This window comes from Vicugna pacos, chromosome 4, assembly GCF_048564905.1.
Source record: "Vicugna pacos chromosome 4, VicPac4, whole genome shotgun sequence".
Lineage (NCBI taxonomy): Eukaryota > Metazoa > Chordata > Mammalia > Artiodactyla > Camelidae > Vicugna > Vicugna pacos.
Window position 1 is genome coordinate 47834282 of NC_132990.1, and position 20856 is coordinate 47855137.

The 20856-nt window shown below is 49.9% G+C and overlaps 3 protein-coding genes across 7 annotated transcripts; 2 read left to right on the plus strand and 1 right to left on the minus strand.

Moving 5' to 3' along the window:
• Positions 1-4: 4 nt before the first annotated feature.
• Positions 5-11791, plus strand: CCDC107 (coiled-coil domain containing 107). 3 transcript variants are annotated; one of them, XM_072959722.1, is made up of 6 exons: positions 5-175; positions 265-419; positions 1778-1841; positions 1932-2022; positions 2114-2226; positions 11117-11791. In XM_072959722.1, the coding sequence occupies exons 1-6, from the start codon at positions 70-72 to the stop codon at positions 11224-11226; spliced, it is 639 nt and encodes a 212-aa protein (XP_072815823.1). In that variant the 5' UTR covers positions 5-69; the 3' UTR covers positions 11227-11791. The 3 variants fall into 3 exon arrangements, with proteins under 3 accessions (XP_072815823.1, XP_006204197.1, XP_015094498.1); XM_006204135.4 differs by lacking the exon at positions 11117-11791 and adding an exon at positions 2310-2562; XM_015239012.3 differs by lacking the exon at positions 11117-11791 and adding an exon at positions 2310-2562 and having other exon boundaries at positions 1781-1841.
• ARHGEF39 (Rho guanine nucleotide exchange factor 39) lies at positions 2829-15768 on the minus strand. Of its 3 annotated transcripts, XM_006204134.3 has the most exons (10): positions 15662-15768; positions 6154-6612; positions 5889-5983; positions 5509-5629; positions 5140-5255; positions 4484-4554; positions 4116-4244; positions 3723-3952; positions 3383-3471; positions 2829-3213 (listed from the first exon to the last, which is right to left on the minus strand). In XM_006204134.3, exons 1-10 carry the CDS (start codon positions 15710-15712, stop codon positions 3198-3200), a joined length of 1377 nt encoding a protein of 458 aa, XP_006204196.3. In that variant the 5' UTR covers positions 15713-15768; the 3' UTR covers positions 2829-3197. The 3 variants fall into 3 exon arrangements, with proteins under 3 accessions (XP_006204196.3, XP_031533138.2, XP_072815822.1); XM_031677278.2 differs by lacking the exons at positions 4116-4244; positions 15662-15768 and having other exon boundaries at positions 6154-6842; XM_072959721.1 differs by lacking the exons at positions 2829-3213; positions 15662-15768 and having other exon boundaries at positions 3412-3535; positions 6154-6844.
• On the plus strand, positions 14195-19851 carry CA9 (carbonic anhydrase 9). Its single transcript, XM_006204133.4, has 11 exons — positions 14195-14567; positions 15414-15443; positions 15701-15871; positions 16023-16165; positions 16247-16339; positions 17403-17469; positions 18299-18456; positions 18666-18810; positions 18943-18969; positions 19406-19487; positions 19620-19851. Exons 1-11 carry the CDS (start codon positions 14228-14230, stop codon positions 19684-19686), a joined length of 1323 nt encoding a protein of 440 aa, XP_006204195.1. The 5' UTR covers positions 14195-14227; the 3' UTR covers positions 19687-19851.
• The last annotated feature ends 1005 nt before the right edge of the window (positions 19852-20856 follow it).

Consider the following 20856-nt stretch of genomic DNA (forward strand, 5'->3'; position numbering starts at 1 on the left):
CGCGCGTGCGCGCATGGGTGCGTCCGGCGAAAGGCGGTGCTATCTGGGTTGTGCCGGTTTCGGCCTGCAATGGCGAGGGTGGTGGTGCTCGTGGGTGTGCTGGGGCTGTTACTTGTGTCTGCGCTGCCCGAGGTCCTCGGAGACCGCCCCAGCCCTGAGCACTGGGCACACCCAGGTACCAGCGAGGGCTGCTGGAGGGAGGCTGGGACTGCCCCCGGGTCCCAGGCGCCAGCTTTACTGATCTCCCTCTGCCCTTCTCCTCAGGGGACGCCGCCCAGGTCAGCCTTGGGGCCACGGAACCCCGGCGGCGGTTGCCGCCGCCCAGGGACCAGCGCGAGAGGGCTCAGGCCGGGGCTCTGCCCTTGGGGGCGCTGTACACCGCGGCCGTCGTGGCTTTTGTGCTGTTCAAGTGTTTGCAGGTGCGGGACGACCAGGGGTGGGGATGCCCCGGGCCTAAATCTCCCATGGGGGCGCTGTGGTACCAAGAACGAGACATTTTCCCGTCAGTCTGAAATGAAGACGATTCCCTCGTTTTCCAACATTACGGGGTTATTCTGAACATTCAGCAAGGTAATGGACGTGAAAGGCAATTGGTAAATTGTAGGTAAATAATGACCATCACTTTTAATACTCCCAACAATCCAGAGAAGAGATTTAGAACTTGCTCAAGGTCACCCAAAGCTAGTAACTGGTAGAATTGGGATTTGAACCCAGCAAATGTTCATACTACAATTAAGTGCGATTCCTGGTGAGATTCCAGCCTTGGCACGAGCAGCTGATAACTGTAGCCTAAGTGTTTTTAGAGTTCGAGGTACCAAGCAGTCTCATGTTCTCCTTGGGATAGAGGCCCTGAAATGTGAACTGACAGTACATTTTAGTGGATTGAAACTGTTGAAATGGAAAGTAGTACTTCCCAGGGCTCTCTTCAGCCCTGGCCCTATCACTTACTTACACTGGGAAACAGACGGCTGAACCAGTTTGGAGATGATGTGAAACTAGGAGGGATAGCTAATCATGATCCCTAATAGACTTGACAGGCTACGATGAGAGACTGAATTTAATGATGAAATTTAACAAGGGTAGATTCTATTCTTTTGAATTCTTGGGCTCAAATGTATAGTCTGAAAGGAACACAATTTAGTAGCAGTTATTAGTTGAACTGATAGAAGTTCGGCTGTGTGGTGTGACAACCTACTTCCCAAACCAATGCTAGGAATAAGATACTGTGCCTTATTTTCTAATCGAAACACTCCTCAAGAATTTTTTTCTCTTGAGGACACTGTTTTAAGAGTACAGTACATGCTCAGTAAAGCAACCAGAGAAAAGGTCGAATGAGCACTGACTGAAGAAGATTGGCACTATTAAACCAGACAAGACATAAGGAAAGGGGCAGGAGGTATGACCATTGCCTTCAAATTCATGAGGGGCTGTTAGGGCTATCATGGTGAAAACATGATTTTGGAAGGCTCTGATCAGCACCATGAAAAGATACATGAAGGACTGTTTTTGACTTTGTATATAAAGTAACAGCCAGAGCTTTATAAAACTGGAGAGAGCTGCTCCTTCCCAGAGGTGTTTCCCTAGACTGTCCACATGTGGGGGTTATGGGCATGTTGCTTCCTGTGTTGGGTGAGGAGCTGGACTGGATGTGATTATTATTCTCTGAGGGAAAAACCCACTAAATGCTCTCTACGTGAAATTCTCCTCATACTGCCTTTGGAGACTGAGGCTATAGTGAACCTGGTTGCTGCAGTATTGTCCTTTCCTTGTTCCACAGCAGGGGAAAGATGAGGCTGCTGTTCTCCAAGAGGAGGCATGCAGGAAGGAATCACTGCAGTCAGGTGGGTTTTGCAGAAGTGTGTGCTTGGTGGGGGATGAGGGGACAGCAGAAGGTAAATAACCGTTGCTCTTCTTTTCTCCCTTACCCCTAGAGCAACAGCTGGCCCAGCTGACGCAACAGCTGGCCCAGACAGAGCAACACCTGAATAGTCTGATGGCCCAGCTGGACCCCCTTTTTGAGCGGTAAGGAGGAATGATCCTGTGGCCAGGGGAACTTGTGGTGGGTGGGAGTGGTGGGGGCATCAGTTGGGCAGCTGTGTGGACATATCTGCAGTGTGACGACCTTGGCGGGAGCCCAGCAGGAGCTTCTGCAAGTAAAGCTACAGACCATCCACCAGCTGCTACAAGAGAGCAAGCCAAACAAGGGTGTGGAGGTTCCAGAACCAGGTAAAAGGTTGGGAGGTGAGAGTCTGGTGGAGTTAAAGACAAAGCCTCTGACACTGGAACGTGCCTGATCTTCCCCCTCACAGAGGCCAGCACACCCTTTCCTGAGGATTTATGTATAGAGGAGGATGAGGAAGAGGATGGTGACAGTCAGGCCTGGGAGGAGCCCCTAAACTGGAGCGCAGGGACAAGGAACCTAGCTACTCCTAAGGAAGTGGAGCAGGGGCTAAGGAGAAGATGCAGGAAGGCTGCAGCCAAGGGCCCCAGGCACAGCCCCCACTTGGAAGGAGGGACAGCAGCTGACGGTTTAGTAAAACAAAGTCTGTTCTTGTGACTGGATGCTCCTGTGTGCTTTTTCCATTCCAGCTGGACGGACACACACACACACACCCACCCCTACCCCCACACCCATACTAGGTGCCTAAGAACAACTGGGCCTTCTTGAAAATCTTCCCTTATTAGGACAAAAAGAGGCCGCCTTCCAGTGCTGGAGCCGAGAAGATAGAGGGAGCTCCAGTCCTTTACTTTGTATTCCTGAGGCCACCATCGTGCCAGCCTTCAGGGCACAAAAATCCCTTTCCTCTTATGGCATAGCTGAGAAAGACTTCTCCAAAAGGAAAAGACTTTACTAAAATCCAGTGGGAAAATAAATTATAGAAACTACATACAACATAAAAATAGCCACAGTTGCACAGCTGCAACCGTGATAAATGGCTGTCCACAGACACAGCACCGAGGGTCTCAGTCCCAAATCCCCTCCTCTGAGTTGGAGGGACTGGTTCAGCAGAGGTTCAGTTGGGTCAGACTTGGTGTCCTGATTCTTAAGAGCTGATCAAGTGACCTGGCTGTCTTGGTCCCAGGCAGACACAAAATGACCATGAAGAGTCTGTGTTAGTACTGGAGAAGATTCTTTGTATTCCAGACGCTGACCTAATCCCTGAGGCATCCTGGACTCTGGAATTTGTCAGATTCCTCTAGTTCTTCTGGTTGCTGTGGAGAGATGATAGTTTAGGCAGTGGTATGAGCACTCTGTTCTGACAAAATCACCCGCAGGGTAGCATGGGAGCGAGGGGGACCCAGTCAGATGTAAGACATGAGATAGGCTGGGAACTGCTTGTGGGCCTCATTACAGCACTCTTCCCAAGGGTAGACAGCTTACCTGATGGCCAGAGTCAGACTGTGGTACCAGCCCAACAGCTCCTCCTGGTCTGTGGACATAAGCAGTAGCTTCTCATGTGGAAAGGACAGCTAGGGAGAGACCGCTTCTTAGCACATTGGCTCAGAAAGGTCCAGGCATAAGCTGAAGGCCTTGCTGTTTCCATAGAAGTAATTTAGGGCTAAGGTGAGAACTTAAAACCCCCCAGGGCCAGTATCCTCTCAATGTAGGTGGCTCAGTTCCTATGAGTGGGGCCCAGACCAAGGAGATGAACAGTGCACAGACACCTGAGGTATATTTTGGGCCTCTCCTACCTTACCTAGGGCTGTCGCCTGTTACTTACACTGAGCAGTCCACCACAAGGGCCTCCTGAGTGGCCAAAGACCCTGTGGAGTTGACACTCGGCCATAGGGTAGAGAGCCTGGCAGGCAAAGGTGCCACTCTGCAGCAGGTGCAATGGGGGTCGAGGCTTGGCCATGAGGAGTGCATCAGAGAAGAGGAAGAACATTCGAGGCCGAGGCTCCCCCCGGGGAGGCACCACCAACAGCCAGCCCTGGCGTAGGAACCAGCGACCTGGGGGACGGGAGAGCTGTTATTTTGGTGCAGCTCTAGGACTGTGATCCATGGAAGAGAATGAAAGGGAAGCTGAGGAAATAGAGGGTGTGTGCTGGCAATATAGTGGAAAAGAGGTGAGAAAAGGGCAGTTTGAAGATTGAGGGGGTAGCATGCAGACCACCTGAGATAAGCCTCTTTGCCTGCCGTCCACTGAGCAGAGCCTGGACACGCTGGAGGTGCTGGTTATTCTTCTGTTTCTGACTAATGGTGTGGACTCTCTGAGCAGTCTCACTTATCAGCCGGGCAGCCCCTGGAATAACATCCCGTGCCCCACTCCCAGCACAACTTTGAGTGAATGGTGGTGGTGAAAGACAGGCTATTCCGAAGAGAGCTAGGGTCAGAGTCTAACTTCTTCAAGAGTAGGTGGGGCAATAGGGACATTGTATATATGTTATTGGAAGATAGGGGCATATCAGACATTGTTGGAGGTCAGAACCAGAAAGGGATACAGCAGAGGCAGTCCCCAAGGACTGCTGCAGAGGAACATACTTGTGAGCTGTTCGTGGTCAGGGCTATTAGGACCTGTGTTTTCAGCCAAAGCAACAGCAAGATTCTCATACCTGGAATTAGACAGTTGGGGAGTCTACGAGTGGAAGGAGAGCTGGCAGAATTCCTTCTGCCTGACACACAGATCACCCCCTACACATATTTCAGTTGCAAGGAAAGATCTGCTTGTGGCTATTCCCTTCCCCCACCCCCTTTCATCTGGGACTCAGAACCTGAGTTCACATCACATGGCCCTCCTCCATCCCAGATTGAAGAGTCAGGGGCAGACTGATAATAGTTCATGGAGGCTAGAGCCCAAGATGAAAGTTAATCAACCCAAGGAGGGTGTTGTTGGCAACCTGACTATAAGTTCTTAACTCATCCCCAGAGACAGAAATTCTAAGCTAGGCAAGCCTAGCATCTCCTGTTGCTAGCTGTATTACAGGCCCCTCACTTCAATGTAAGTTCTACAGTTCCAGCTAAGGGCCTGAGGCTGCAGAGCCCAGATACTCCAGAGGGGTCACACTTAGTCTTGCAAAAAAATTTTAGGAGCAACTTGTCTCAGGAGAGACACTGTGGGACAGATCTCATGGAATCCCACAAAGCTGAGAGCAGCAGTCAAACAGAGAAGTTGGCTAAGTCAGGGTGAGTTCACTCACTGCTGGAGCCTCTGCAGAGGCAGAGGGAGGAGGTCTTGGAGTTGAAGGCCCCCAAACTCAGGGCGGCCTTCCTGAAGTTGCACAAACTTCCGGAACCGTTTGTTCTTTAGTTGCTCCTGGAGTGATAAGGAAAGAGTTGGTAGCAGGGAGAGAAGCCACTCCTTGTATTGTATCCTGGGTACATATCCCCAGCCATCAGGAAGCTGTGCTCCTGAGAGAACCCCGTCTCCCTACAGGGATCTTAGCACAGAGCTGGGCACCCACAGGACTCCGTAAGTGCAGGAAGAGTATGAATGAAGTTTGGGTCTCCAGATGAAGAGGGAATGTGTGGAGTTAGAGGGGAAGGACCTGAGGTTATCTTCATGTTACCTGCAGGGTGGTCCGAGACCTCTCAGCGTTGGCAGCATATTGGGTATAGAGCTTCAGGTGGGGGCAGAAGCCCTCCAGACCCTGTCCCCAGCGCCCTCCTTCGAGGTAGGGAAGCAGCTGTCTGCATGAGTTAAGACAATAAAAGAACAGCCCCCAAACTATTCAAGCACCATGTCTTTTAATTCTCAACCCTGCTATGGAGGTAGTGCCTATTATCCCTTTTACAGTTGGAGAGCTGGGGCGGATTAAGGGACTCGGCCAAGACCACAGGTGAGGAAACTGGCAGACTCTCACTGTGAACCTGGGTCTCTCTGAGCTCCGTGCACTGCCAGAGGCCAGGGCTCTCCCTCCTTCTCCCACCCTATGCCGCGTCTACTCACTGACTAGCGCCGTAAATGAGTTCCCAGGGCCCAAATAGGGCCTGGCGCTCTGGTGGTCGCACGGTGCCCTTGGCTCTCAGAATCCCCACGAAGTACTGCGAGAGAAGAGAATACCGGTTTGTAGTCCGCAGGCAGAGGAGGCTAATGCCAAGGCGCTCCCGGAAACTAGAAGTCTGCCTGAGCTCCCTACGTGCAGGCGCACAGGCCAGGGCCCATCACTCCCTGGGGTCCCCGCCCCATACGGGAGGGCGTGCGGGGTCCGCACCGTGGCCACCAGCCCCAGCTGTTCATGGTAGCGCCTCTCAGTCTCCAGCAGCTCCCAGGCGGTGCAGGCGCGTTTCCGCTCCCAACGAGCACGCTGCTCTTGCACCGGGCACCGGGCATCGGGACCTAGGCTCTCCATGCCGGCTTGAGGGTCAACACTTCCGGCCTCAGCCCGCTGGAGATTCAAACCCCAACGGCTCCGGGGGCGGGGCCGCGGCCTGGGAGGAGAGCGCGCCCCCTGGCGTCTGGAGGCTGCGCTCAGGACGGGTATGTTTGAGGTCTTTTCCGTAGGGCCTCTCCCCACCGTCAGGGCTCTGTAGGCGGACGGCGCCTGCCCAGGCAGGGCGGGGTGGGGCTGGTGGGTGGCCCTCCTCTGAGTGGCACAAAGTTGGGGCAGCAGCCTGGACTTTGAGTCAGGAGACTTGGGGGTGCAGACACTGACAGGGCTGCAGTGTCTCATCTGTAGAATTGAGAAAGGGGCAGTAGTTTCGGTACATATTCTGTCCTGAGCCCATGCCATACGCTAGGGTCCAGTCATCCCCAATCCTTTCACTATTAGAAACCCTCATGCGTCACCAGGTTTTAAGTATTTTGGCCCCGGACAAAAGTTTACAGGTTTTAAATGACTAACTTGTTTCCTTCTTTCATACTGATCCCAAACCTGAGAGCCAGTTAGCTTCCCGTCAGCAAGTATCAACAACTAACGTGGTGGCAACTAACATGGTGGTTCGGAATTGCTGTAATTCTGGCCAAAGGCAAAAGCTTGGAGTTAATTAGTCTGTATTATCGTAGGTCTCTTGGGAAACTGGCAGTAGCCCTGGAGGGCAAATTAGCAGTGCTATTTTGTCAGTATGTGAAGTGCCTACTCTTATGGCCTAGCAGTTCTACTTCTAGGAATGCATCCTAAAAAAACTACTATGTGGACAAAAATATATCTACTAGAATTAGGGTGGCAAAAATGTTTGTAACAACAGAAAACTGGAATTCACGTAAATGTCCAGAGGTAGAGAACTGGCTAGGAAAATTATGGTACAGCCATTTCAAGGAATAATATGAAGGCAGTAAAGATAATGTTAAAAAACTATCAAAATGGAAAAATGCATAGTATATTGCTGAAAAGAAAAAAGCAGGCTATAAAGCTGTTTGTATAATATAATCTTATTTAGATATAACATACATATGACTGGAAGTATAAACAACCAAAAGGTAATTGTGGTTTTTAATCTCTGGGTGATGACATCAAAGATAATTCATTCAGCAAATACTTACTAAGTACCAAATCTGTGCCAGGCACTGGATCATTGAGGTTAAAGGGGTGAATGGGATAAACAGGGTAATTTTAAAAATTCCCTTATACTTCTCTGCCTTTCCGAAGTTTTCTGCTTGATTATGCATGAATTACTTTGTAATTAGAAAAAAATGCTATTAATACCCAAAATGTTAGAAACTTTAGACCCCGTTCCTCCACTGTGGACTCCTAGGAATCTGGGCCCCTAGCCAAGAACCAGGGTATTGTCGGGGTTTTGAAGTCCCCTTTAGCTCTCTGACATTCTAAGTATCTGAAGGAAGGAGAAATGCTGAGCTTAGATCACGGAAAAACAACTTGAAGGGCTTGCTGGAGAAAAGAGAGAGTTTGGGTCAGACTGTACCTTGGACAGATCACAAGGAAACTGGCGATACTGTATAGGTAGAGGACTAGTTACACTGTCTCAAGTGAATGTGGGGCAGTCCACACTAAGAGCTCAAGGGTAGAAGGAGACAGATAATCTCATGATAATTGGTATCACCATGAGCCCAGGTGATGGGAACAGAGCACAACTCCTGGGGCGCAGTTGGTGATGGGTGTGTTTGGGTGTCCTGCCAGTGTCTGACTGTGCTCTGCAGGGATGGAAGAGGGGAGGGGAATAAACCCTGCTGTGAGCTCAGGTGGGGAAATCATTCAACTTTTAAGGAAGCGGAGGGCAAAGCTGAGCAAGACATACTGAGGACACTTAGAGACAACTGATTCCCAGGGAACCAAGTCTCCCATAGAGCATGTCAGGCACACCGTACTCTGCCTGGAACTGATTCTACCCTTAACTCTCCCAAAGCCAAAGGAAGGAGGGGCCAGGGAAGAGGATCGATCAGAGGGCAGTCAACCACCTTTCTATCCTTTAATTACCTTCAACCTCTGTTTTCAACTTACTGGATGCTGGAGAAGTCCTAGGGAGTCTGTGAACAATAATCACAGTCAAAATTAAATGCCTCTGATGCGCCAGGTCCTGTGCTGGGCATGGACATGAAATGGTGAACGAGAGAAATATGACCCCTGTCCTTATGAATGCTTATGGTCCCGCATGACAGACATGGTAAGGAGTCACCATGAAGTGAGACACACGTTATAAAGAAAATACAGGCTTCTGTGCATGCAGGAGTGAATGGTCTGCCCCTAGTCTAGGAGTTAGGGAGGTTTCTCAGAGGAAGTGACATGTGAATTGATACCTGAAGGATGAGCAAAACAAAACCTGGCAAGACAGGGCTGGCAGCAGGGGAGAGGTGGGAAAGAGACAAATAGCATGGATAAGACTTGGAGATAAAACACACACACATGGACATTCAATGCATTCAAGAAACGAAGAAGTTTAGTAATACTTGAGCACAGACTGTGATGAGAAAGGAAACTGGAGAGGTAGACAGAGGCAAAACCATGGAGGGAATTTATATCAGGAAGACTATGTCACAATTCAAAGTGGCAGAACAAGATAATTTATTGGCTCATGTGACTGAGAAGTCCAGATGCAAGTGGGCCCTAGGGATCGCTTAATCAAGTCACTAAAAACTGCTTTCTGCCCTTCCATGGTTTCACCTTCACCTTAAGGTAAAACCTTCATCTTGCGGTTACAAGACGGCTGCCCACAGTTCCAGTGGCTGTGTGCTTCCTTATCCATGTCTGGACACAGTGAAAGTGAATTCCCTCAGCTATCAAATACTGAGACACAGAGCTTCCCTCTGACTGGACCCACATAGGCTGAAAACCCATCAAGGAGAACAGGGCAATGTTAGCCTTCTGAAGGCCATGTCAAGTACTATGGACTTTATCCTAAGGGCAATGGGAAGCCATTGAAGGGTCTTAAATAGGGAATGAAATGATATGTGCATTTTAGAGAGATCACCCTGACTAGCTGGACTCAGCAAACACATTAGGGGGCAGGTGCAGTTATCCAAGTGAGAGGTGATGGAAGTGTGAGTTAGGATGAAAAATGTGGATGAAAAGTTTTAAAGGTAGAATCTATAGGGCTTGATGACTTAATGTCAGAGGTGGGAAAAGATAAAAGAAAAGATGGCATCAGGTTTCTGGCTTAGACCACTTGGTGGAGGGTGGAAGAGGTTTTTGGGACAGATGAATTCGGCTTGAGGCCTGTTGAATTTGAGATACTTGTAGGACATCCAAGTGGAGATATCCATTAAGCAGGTGGTTATAGATCTGACATGGTGGAGAGGTCCAACCTGGGGATATGCAGCTTTCATCAACTTACAGAAGCCAGAGAATGGATGAAACTGCCTGCAAAGGGTATGAAGAGGGATACGGGCAGAAGGCATGAGGGTCTCCAACACAAGCTCACTCCTTCTCCTTCTGTGTATCCACTTTACTTCCAAAATATCTGATGGTGTAGTGGGCTAAGTGGTGGCCCGCATAAAGCTATGTCCATGTCCAAACCCCTGGAACCTTTGAATGTGACCTCATTTGTAAAAAGGGTCTTTGCAGATGTAGTTAAATTAAGAATCTTGAGATAAGCTCATCCTGGATTATCTGGTGGGCCCTAAATCCAATGACAAGTGTTCCTATAAGAGACATCCTGTAGAGTGACACAAGGACAGGAGGAAAAGGCCATGTGAAGTAGGGAGCAGAGACTGAAGTTATGCAGCCAGAAGCCCAGGAATGCCTGGAGCCACCAGAAGCTGGAAGAGGCCTTAGAGCCTTCAGAAGGAGCTCTGCCAACACCTTCATCTCAGACTTCTAGCCTCCAGAACTGTGAGAGAATAAATTTCTGCAGTTTTAACCGACCCCTCCCTCCCAGTTTGTGGGTAATTTGCTACAGCAGTCCTAGGAAAGTAATACAGATGGTAAGGTGGGCAGAACTACAGGTGGGCCCCTAGGGCCCCAGAAGGGCTGGGACCTATCTTTGCTTCCAAACCACGTGTGGGTGGTAGGGGCTTGTTCTTCTGCTTCACCAGTAAATAGCTCACTCCTCTGTAGCACTGGGATAAACAGAGACATGGCCCTCGATGTCTGAAGACATAGAGCCTAATGACCAAAGACTTGACCTTTAACAACCAAAGAGAGGTCATGTACCAGGCCTGGGGGTGGGGTGGTGGGGCGGAGTCCTAGTCAATTAGTACTGAGTACACTCTGTCCCAACCTGGGGAGGCTCAGGAAACAAGACTCTGGGAGTTCAAACCTGTTTTAGGGTTTGGCGGACTCCCAGTTGCAAAGGCACGATCCAGGGTCAGAGTCCATGTTCCCCACCCAGACCAGAGACATGGTCACACACAGAGACAGAGAGCTCAAGAAAGAGACAGCACCATGGAGAATAGCATTTTGAAAATCAGGGAGCGGTAACAGAGAGCTGTACCTAGAAGTCAATCTGGACTCTGAAATACTGAGGGAAAGCAGCAGAGGTGGAGGGGAGATGTGTACAGGTAGAAGTGCCACAAAGAAGTGTACACGGAGAGTCTGACAAATCTAAGGAAAAAAGATGGAAACATCCAGAGCATTTGGAAAGCAGGAATATGAAATAAAGTTACAATTGGTTTTGGGGAAAGATCTAGACATACAGACTCCAGACTTCAGTGTGCATGGTGTTTCTGTCCTCTGTGCTTCCCATGACCTCTTCCATCACCACTAGCTTAGTCGTTAGTTACCACATTCAGTTTTGTCCAGGCTCATCCAATTTAGATATTACCATGTACCTTCCATGTCTCAGGATCCAACCAAGGTTCTGACAGCACAGCTTACCATCCAGAGTGCACACTGGATCAGACTGCCATGGATGGCTCACAATTTGGCTCCAGAAATGGCAACCTAGATTGTTAGGCTGACTACCTCCTACGATGACAGCTTGGAGACCAGCTGGTGTCCCTCCATACAAGTTTTGGCATACACATCATTCAAAAGTCCACAAATGACAAATGCTGGAGAGGCTGTGGAGAAAAGGGAACCCTCCTAGACTGCTGGTGGGAATGCAGTTTGGTGCAGCCACTGTGGAAAACAGGATGGAGGTTCCTCAAAAGACTAGGAATAGACTTACCATATGACCCAATAATCCTGCTCCTGGGCATGTATCCAGAAGGAACCATACTTCAAAAAGACACCTGCACCATAATGTTCATAGCAGCACTATTTACAATAGCCAAGACATGGAAACAGCCTAAATGTCCATCAACAGATGACTGGATAAAGAAGATGTGGTATATTTCTACAATGGAATACTATTCAGCCATAAAAACTGACAACATAACACCATTTGCAGCAACATGGATGCTCCCAGAGAATGTCATTCTAACTAAAGCCAGAAAGAGAAAGAAAAATACCATGTAAGATCACTCATAGGTGGAATCTGAAAAAAAAAAAAAGAACATGAATATAAAACAGAAACAAACTCATAGACATAGAATACAAACTTGTGGTTGCCAAGGGGGCAGGCGGTGGGAAGGGACAGAATGGGATTTCAAAATTTGTAGATACTGAACGGCATATGTAGAATAGATAAACAAGATTATACTGTATAGCACAGGGAAATATATACAAGATCTTGTGGTAGCTAACAGCAGAAAAAAAAAGTGACAGTAAATATATGTATGTTCATGTGTAACTGAAAAACTGTGCTCTACACTGGAATTTGACACAACATTGTAAATGACTATAATTCAATAAAAAAAAGTTTAAAAAAATAAGTTTTGGCATACAGTATGGCAGTCACTCTGACAAGGCAGACAACCGGGGTGCTGTAGAAATGTGCTGTCCTGCTTCTGGAATAACTGTGGTTTGACACACACAGGCCATTAAAAGTAAGCTCCCTGAGAGCAGGGGAAGCATCTTAGTCAACATGGTTTTTCTAAAGCCAGTAAAGTGATCTGCAGAGAGAAAGATGATCAATAATAAAAGACTGACTCAATCAATCAAATACTGGACCCTGACCTTATGGAGCTCAAGGCTATTAGAGCAGATAAAATGTCATAAATCAGCTTAATATGACTTGGGTAGTAGGCAGGGTTATTAGGAAGGGCAGGCAAAGAACTGTGCTGGCTCAGAGGCATCAGAAATCTCTTCTTGTGGTGTAGAGTTGGTCAAGCAAGACTTTCTGGAGGAGGTGGCCTTTGAACTAAATCTTGACTAATAGAAGAGATTTAGATAGAGGAGACAGTAAAACTCTTTAACATGGTAGTGGCACAAGTACTGATCCATCAGAGTGGAAGCTGGATGGGGCATTCAAGTGGGGTCCTGGAGCCCCTGCTGTGCCAAGCATTACCTCTTTAAATAAGAGGTCTTGAGGTTAGGAGGGCCCCCAGGGAGAAGCAGGGTAGCAGGAGCACTATGGAGTTAGGGGCTAATTAACAACCAGATTATGGCTATTTCAATATATTTAATTAACCTATACAACCATACTGGTGCACGTACCTACTGAATATTAGCCCCAGACATGAACTCCTGAGATGGCCTTACTCTCTTCTGGTTTGTCAAAGCCACAGGGGCCTTACATGTGAGGCCAGAACAGCAGAGACTACTTTCCAGTTTGATGATGCATCCCTAGGGCCTAGAACAGTGTGCCTGGAGGATTGGAGGAGGCCCGCTAAATGTTTGTTAGGTCAATAGGCAGACTGGAAACCTCAAGCCCATTCTTGGGGTCCTCTCACTCTTCATCTCATTGGACCCACTGTCCCCCTCTAATCCATGCTCCATTCCAGCCCTCACTATAACCTAATATGAGAAGTGGATTCTGTCATTCTCCTGCTCAAAATATTTGGTGCCTCTCCTTTGCGCAGAATACTGTTTCCCCCATTTTTTTTTAACCAGTTGAACTGGTACTTCCTGAAGCCCTTATCAGATTTTGCCTAGTTCTGTATTACTTTCTGAGGCAGAATTCATCTCTCTCCCCCAAATATGATGATAGTTTTTGCCCTCACTCACCAGGCAGCGAGTGCCTCAGAACAAGGACTGTGTCTTATTCATTTCCATTTCTCTAGACCATTAGCCCAACACCTGACATATGGTAGATGCTAAATAAAGAGGAGTGAGAATTAGATGAACAAAGGTGGTCAAAGGTTTGGAGAAAAAAATGAACAGTTTCATTTGGCTACAAAATGAGGGAGAGGAGTAGGACATGAGATGGAAGTTTACTGGGTAAGATTTTGAAGGGACTTGGATGTCAACTAGAGGGAGAAGATGGGTTCATGGAAGACCCTTTGATAGGCAGTCGGAAGCTAATGCAGGTTTCTGAGCAGAGGTGTGATATGATGAATAATCCATTTAGTTTAAACCTGTCAGAGTCTCTTTCACAAATACATGCAGTTTTCCATTCACACTCAAATTTGCCTCCCACCTACCCATCCACCCAGCCACCTCTAGACTACCCCCAGCAGCTTGCCCTACCCCTTTACCTGCTCCCTGTCTGGGCCAGGGAATTATATATGGGCTGCTTCCCCTCTCAGCTAAAGGACGTGGGGGCCTCTGCTGCCCAGGGCTGGGAAGCAGGCCAGGGTTAGCTGAGGTTGGCTGGCGAGCGGCCGGGTGGTGCCAGGGAGAACCTGTATAGTGCCAGGTGGTGCCTTGGGTTCCAGGCTGAGCCCATAACCCTGATAACCTTCTGGCTGCGCACATACCTGCCCCTCACTCCACCCCATCCCTGCCTTGCTATCAGGGAGGGGGCACAGGGCCAGACAGACCCATAGGACTTTGGCTCCATCTCTACAAAAGGGCCTTCTGTGAGTCAGCCTGCTCCCCTCCAGGCTTGCTCCTCCCCAACCCAGCTCCTGTTTCCAATGCACGTACAGCCCGTACACTCATACCGTGTCCAGGACACCCCACAGTCAGCCACATGGCTCCCCTGTGCCCCAGCCCCTGGCTCCCTGTGCTGATCCCGGCCCCCGCCCCAGGCCCAGCTGTACAGCTGCTGCTGTTACTGCTTCTCCTGCTGCCAGCCCATCCTTGGAGCACGCAGGGGGCTCCCACCACGGGAGGAGATTCGTCTGGGGAAGATGATCCACTGGGTGAGGAGGACCTGCCCAGTGAAGAGGACCCACCTGGAGAGGAGGACCCATCTGGAATGAAGACTGAACCAGGAGAAGAGGATTCTCTGAAGTTAGAGGATCTACCTACTGCTGAGGCTCCCAGGGATACTCAGGGTGCCCAGAATAATGCCCACAGAGACAAAAAAGGTAAGTGGTCATCAGGTCTGCAAATCTAGGCTCCAGGAGGTTGGTGCTTCCCCTCACTAAACCAGCCCAGGCAGGGAATATTCAGGGAAGGAGAGGAGCCAGAACTCCGAGAGGAGTCTTTCCCAGCCCCAGGGGCTCCCATGCCACTAAACCCTTCCCCGCTTTCAGAGCTAAGTGGGGAGACAAAAAAGGGGCATAGATGGAGAGAGCTAAGTAGGAAGAGATGGGAAAGAAGAAAGGGGGAGGTTGGAGAGGAGAAAGAGATGAGGCATAGGGAGAGAAAACAAAGATGGAGAGAAATAAGAGTATGAGAGGAGAGAAGAGGAAAGCTGGGGGGTACCAGAGAAGGAGCAGGAAGGGCTTGTAGAGATCGCCTCATCTTCAGTCTACAGATGAGGAAACTGAGACCTCGGAAGAAGGAAACAGCAGGTAGGGGAACCTGGTATCTGACTCCCAAGCCAGAAACTTTGGGAAAAGAGTTGGAGACCAGAAGGGGAACAGGGATGAGTGGGGAGGAGGAACCAGTAAGGGAGAAAGATGGTCTGCTGATCTGGGCCTGGGGACTGAGGCTCCCACCCACTTTACAGTTTCTAAGACAGTAGTTGCAAACTGGTATCTTCCGGGCCAGTAAGATCTTTGTATGCCCCACCGAGCTGTGGTGTTATATTTGGCTGGGATCTATTGTGCTTTACACCTGGCCTGCTTCAGGCATTTCTGTTACTGCTAGGCTTCTGTAAGACATCCGAGTTTGTGAACCCCTGCTAGTGCGGGGATCCACCTTCCTTCTGGCCGCTGGGGAAGGACTGGGCTCAAAGATTAGCCTCTTCATCCTTCTCATTTATGCAGGGGATGACCACAGTCATTGGCGCTATGGAGGTGAGACACCCACCGCCTGCACAGACCCAATCTGGGCACCCAGCTCTGCTGATCCTCGCCCCCTACCCCAACTCCGGCATCCGCGACTGCCAGTCGCCGACACCACCCGCTGCCTGTCTCTGTCCACATCCCCCATTTCTATTTCCCGCCCGGATGCCTCCTGACTCCACCCCCCTCCCGGGCACTCTTCCTGCTCCGCTTCCCTAAAAGTTCCTGACCTTGTCATCAGACTTCCTGTATATACTCTCCCACTCCAGGCGCCCCGCCATGGCCGCAGGTGTCCCCAGCCTGCGCAGGCCGCTTCCAATCCCCAGTAGACATCCGCCCGGAGCTCACCACCTTTTGCCCCGCCCTGCGACCCCTAGAACTCCTTGGCTTTGAGCTCCGGCCACTCCCAGAACTGCGCCTGCTCAACAATGGCCACACGGGTGAGGCGGTCTCGGGGCGGAGCCCCAGGGAAGGGGCGGAGGCCACTTGGGGATGAGACTGGGCGTGGGGAAGAGGAACGGTGCTCGGGAATTAGGCAGGCTCTCCTCGGCCGGAGGGGCGGGCCCGGCTCACATGCCTCTCTTCACGCAGTGCAGCTGAGTCTGCCTCCCGGGCTGGAGATGGCCCTGGGCCCCGGGCAGGAGTATCGGGCCCTGCAGTTGCATCTGCACTGGGGGGCTGCGGGTCGCCCGGGCTCGGAGCACACGGTTGGCGGTCACCGTTTCCTTGCCGAGGTGAGCACGCGGCTGTTCGCGGAGGGTCGAAGCAGGGTGCGGGGCAGGGGATCTTGCCGATTTCTATCGTGTCCTCTCCAGATCCACGTGGTTCACCTCAGCACTGCATTTGCCAATGTTGACGAGGCCTTGGGGCGCCCCGGGGGCTTGGCCGTGTTGGCTGCCTTTCTGCAGGTACCAGCCCTGGACACCTCCTTACCCCTGCTTCCCCACACCGCTGAGCTCAGAGTATCTTGCTTCAGAGACCCCATCCCCTCACCTGGCTATCATCTTCACTCATTAGTTCCTTCATTCAACGCCCACTGTGAGCCAGGCACTGAGGTGCAAAAGATTCAGAAACTGCGGGTCCTTGTCTTTAAGGAGCCCACAGCCAATGAAGGAGGCTGACAGGACAGACATATACACAGGACAGAGTTAAAAGAGTGGTCAGGGAAGGCCTCACAGAGGTGAAACTTGAAGCCTTCACTAGTGGGGAAGTAAAGGAGATATTTCATGTAGGGCGAACAGTTTGTGCAAAGACTCAGAGTGTGGCTCATTCGGGGAATGGCAGATGCACTAGAATGGACATCAGGAAGAGTCATTTCTCTAATACTCCTATAACCCGTAATTTCCCCTTTGTGAAATGCAGTAGAACCTAGAGAAATGCATTTAGTGACCTCTTTGGACCCGTATTGGTCAAGGCTGCCTACACAATGGTTAGAGGAGGCTAATAAGATGGCGGGATCGTGAAACACCTGGGGATGATGAGACACCTGTTAGGCTCACTCCCTCCCTGACTCCCTAATGCCGGCCTCACAGCACAAAGTTCAGAGAAGCAGCTTAGAAATAGCATGTGCTGGCTCCCAAAGTCAAATGAATTATTAAGGTGAATGCAGAGGTATCATAAATACAAAGGTTATTGTGGTTTTCTGTGGTGGGACCATGGAATGTGTCCGGAGGTAGTGACGAGTGAGACTGGAAAAGTGAGGAGAGCCCATCATTGAGAGCCTTGTATCCTAGTAAAGTAGCCCACCATCCTCCTCCTCCTCCAATTTGCCATTGAAAACTAGTCCACCTAGTTAGGTCAGTTTGCAGAGGAAGAGTAATTCAACCTTGAGTAATAATAGCATAAGATTTTGTGTTCCCCATAGTTCTCAGAGCTGAGGAATGTGGGACTAGAGGAACCCACCTCACCTTCAGGCCTCCAGTCATGACCCTAGATACGTATATTCACCCGTCTTGCACTGTCATCTCTTAGGAAGGTCCAGAAGAGAACAGCGCCTACGAACAGTTGCTGTCACATTTGGGAGAAATTGCTGAGGAAGGTCAGTTTGTTGATCTGGCCACTACCCCTGACACCCTTGTTCATAAAGAATCATTCTTGGGCAGCCTCAGGTCTGAGGGTGGAGAAGTTCTCCTTCTCACAGGGAGGGGGTTGATGTGTGAACTGGCTAACTGTGACCTTGATAATAACTATGAAGCTATACACAGGCAAACAGGCAAAGGCAAACTGCTGCCCACGGGCTTTATGTCTAAAAAACCAAACAGAAACCAAAGTAAGACAAAAATAGAATAAGACCAAACAAATTGTATTTGGAACTTCAGGGGTTAAGTCTGGAGAGGTAAACTTTTTCTGAGAACTGTATTTCTCCTTCATAAGCATCAAATACTTATACTTGTAAATACTATTGTTCTTTTCTTTCTCAGACACTCTAGGTCATTTTAAACCTCACTTACCCTACTGGATCTTAGGTTTTGCTAAACTAGAGGAATTGTGCTTTTTGTGTTTTTGGGTCTGTCTTTTATGGTTATAAATATTTATTTACAAGTTATTCAACCCATTTTCTCTTTTGATTCACTCTGGGCTTAAATCTGCATTCCAACGTGTTATCACAGTGTGCAAAGTAGGAGTGAAGGCTCCGAGGGAGGGCCCAGGGAGCAGTTCTCTCACTCTGTGAGCCCCAAAGCCCTTTACTTTCTTATGAGTTACGTCTTGTGCAGAGTTATGGGAAGGGATACATTTAGTGAAGAAGTGGTCTCAGGGAGTTGAGTCAGCTTGGCTTCTGGGAGATGAAAATGTATCCCTGTATCCAAAGCTCTGGTGTACTGGGGGGGGCAGTCTAGGTCAGGCTCCAGCACTGGTCCTCTCCACAGACTCAGAGACCTGGGTCCCAGGACTGGACGTATCTGCACTGCTGCCCTCTGACCTCAGCCGCTACTTCCGATATGAGGGGTCTCTCACCACACCCCCCTGTGCCCAGGGGGTCATCTGGACTGTGTTCAACCAGACAGTAAAGCTGAGTGCTAAGCAGGTGGGGTTGGGGTGTGGTGGTGACATAGGGGATGAAGGGGATAGGGGTGTAGCATGAGGTGACAAAGAGGAGGCATGAAGAGACGATGGGCCATGTGGGGGATGAGGGGGCGGGGATGGTGGAGCCCTGAGGTGCTGGCTCTGAGTAAGCCTGTGACTCTTTTGCTTCTGTGCCATGAGCCCACCCCCACTGTCTGCTGACCTCCATAGCTCCACACCCTCTCTGACTCCCTGTGGGGACCTGACGACTCTCGGCTCCAGCTGAACTTCCGAGCGACACAGCCTTTGAATGGGCGAATAATTGAGGCTTCTTTCCCTGTCGGAGTGGACAGCAGCCCTAAGACCTCTGAGCCAGGTGCAGCTTTGTCTGCTGTCCCATACTGCTGTGTCTCCCCAGCCACAGGTCCCTCATCTTCCCATGTGTCCTCATTTGTCTGTCACTGGTGGTCATGGCCCCCCAGCTCTAATGTCTCCTTTTTCTCTTCAGTCCACCTGAATTCCTGTCTTGCTGCTGGTGAGTCTGTGTCCCTCCTCTGGCTCCTGAGGCTGGGGATACCCCTTGGCACCGTTCAGCCCCAGGGGCTAGTCAGGACCACCACTGCTACCTCTCCATTTCTGCAGAACAGACCTCCAACCCCAGTAGGATAGTGTGAGATCAAGGTGGGGGGTTCCCCTGTGGTCCCCAGGGCAAGAGTTGATCAGAATGAAATCTCCTAGCATCCTCCTTCCCAAACAACTTTTTACTTCACTTTTAGGGAGGGAAAAATGTGCTTATCTTACTTGCCCTTTCTTGTGTATCCACCCCCATCCCTTTGCTGGCCTCTGCTGGATTCTGAGACACTGGGGGCAGCTGGAGAACTTGGGGCAGGGTAGGGGATAGGCGGAAGCAGGCTCTGAAGGAACCCTACAGATTCCACTCCCTGAGGCAGCCTCTTTCCTCCTCCCTCCAGGTGACATCCTGGCCCTGGTTTTTGGCCTCCTTTTTGCTGTTACTGGCATTGCCTTCCTTGTGCAAATGAGAAGGCAGCAAAGGTATTACACAGACCCTCTCGGTCAGGCACAACCCCCACCTCCCCACATGGAGTCCAGAACAGCTTCATGCAAAATATATGCAAATGAGCTCATCCCTGGTGAGATTTCTCATTAAGTTTCCCTGTTGTGTAGACACCCAAGTGGGACCAAAGGGAATGTTAGCTACCACCCAGCAGAAGTCACTGAGACTGTTGCCTAGAGGCACGCAACTTGGAGAATGTACAGAGAAGCCAGCCAGAGGAATCTGAGGGGGAGCTGGAGACTTTGTCCTGCCTATTACACTACTTCCTTTTTAAATTTCCAAAGATACTTTTAAAATAAACATTTCTAATAAAATATGTGGGAGGCACTCTTGTTCCCCAAATCAAAAGGATGGTGTATTCATTTCCTATTGCTGCTGTAACAAATGACCATAAGCTTAATGATAATGGAAATTTATGAACTGAGAGTTCTGGAGCTCAGAAGACCAGAATGAATCTTATGGGCCAAAGTCAAGGTGTTGGCAGAGCTCTTTCCTTCTGGACACTCTTGAGGGGAGAATGTTTTCTTGCCTTTTTCAGCTTCTAGAAGTCAAGCGTTCCCTGGCTTGTGGCCCCTTCCTTGCATCGCCCCAATCTCTTGCTTCCATTGTCTACAACTGCCTTTGACCTTGCCTCCCTCTTATAAGGACCCCTTGTACTTATGTTGGGCCAACCCAGTTAACCTAGAATAATGTCCCCATCTCAAAATCCTTAGCTTAATCACAAGGTCCTTTTTCTCATGTAAAGTAACGTTTCACAGGATTAGGGTATATCTTTGGTGGAGGGGATATGATTCTGCCTAATGAAGACATTATCAGTAAGTGGACAGAAATTGTTGATAGTGTTGGAATGGGTATGGGGGTGTGTGTGTGGTGGACAGAAATTGTTGATAGTGTTGGTATGGGTATGGGGGTGTGTGTGTGTGGGTGTGGGTGTGTGGGTGTGTGTGTGTGGGCAGGATCAGCCTCTAGGCTTACAATCACATTGAGGCTTTTCGGCTTTCACCCTGCTCAAGTAAATCTGTGTAGCTTTGCGGTTTTGTTGTCTGGCCCAGCTGTCTGCTGGCTGCGGCTCCTCTGCTCTGCAGAGAGAGGGCCTAAATGTTCCCCCAGCCCTGCCAGGTTTCTCTCCTTCACACAGCCTGTTCACAACCCCTCCTGAGCCCAGCGCCACCAGCCCTTGGCTCCTGTAGAAAAGGAAGTCCTGTTGCAGGGCTTGGACCCAGGCCCTGCTCACTCAGGGGCTCTTCCTAAGCCGCTGTTCCCCTCAGACATCCTCTCAGCCTTCTGCATTTTGGAAAACTACCCCCACCATCACCAACACCAAAGAAAGGCTTAAAGGGCCCCGTG

Coding starts and splice junctions, on each gene's coding strand:
- CA9 (XM_006204133.4), top strand. CDS start 14,228: ATGGCTCCCCTGTGCCCCAGCCCCTGGCTCCCTGTGCTGATCCCGGCC. Junction 15,444..15,700: donor CAGTCATTGGCGCTATGGAG/GTGAGACACCCA, acceptor CTCCCACTCCAG/GCGCCCCGCCATGGCCGCAG. Junction 18,811..18,942: donor CCCTAAGACCTCTGAGCCAG/GTGCAGCTTTGT, acceptor TTTTCTCTTCAG/TCCACCTGAATTCCTGTCTT.
- CCDC107 (XM_006204135.4), top strand. CDS start 70: ATGGCGAGGGTGGTGGTGCTCGTGGGTGTGCTGGGGCTGTTACTTGTG. Junction 420..1,777: donor TGCTGTTCAAGTGTTTGCAG/GTGCGGGACGAC, acceptor CTTGTTCCACAG/CAGGGGAAAGATGAGGCTGC. Junction 1,842..1,931: donor GAAGGAATCACTGCAGTCAG/GTGGGTTTTGCA, acceptor CCTTACCCCTAG/AGCAACAGCTGGCCCAGCTG.
- ARHGEF39 (XM_006204134.3), bottom strand. CDS start 15,712: ATGGCGGGGCGCCTGGAGTGGGAGAGTATATACAGGAAGTCTGATGAC. Junction 6,613..15,661: donor ACAGGAAGTCTGATGACAAG/GTCAGGAACTTT, acceptor TCAATTCTACAG/ATGAGACACTGCAGCCCTGT. Junction 5,256..5,508: donor GGTCTCGGACCACCCTGCAG/GTAACATGAAGA, acceptor TTATCACTCCAG/GAGCAACTAAAGAACAAACG.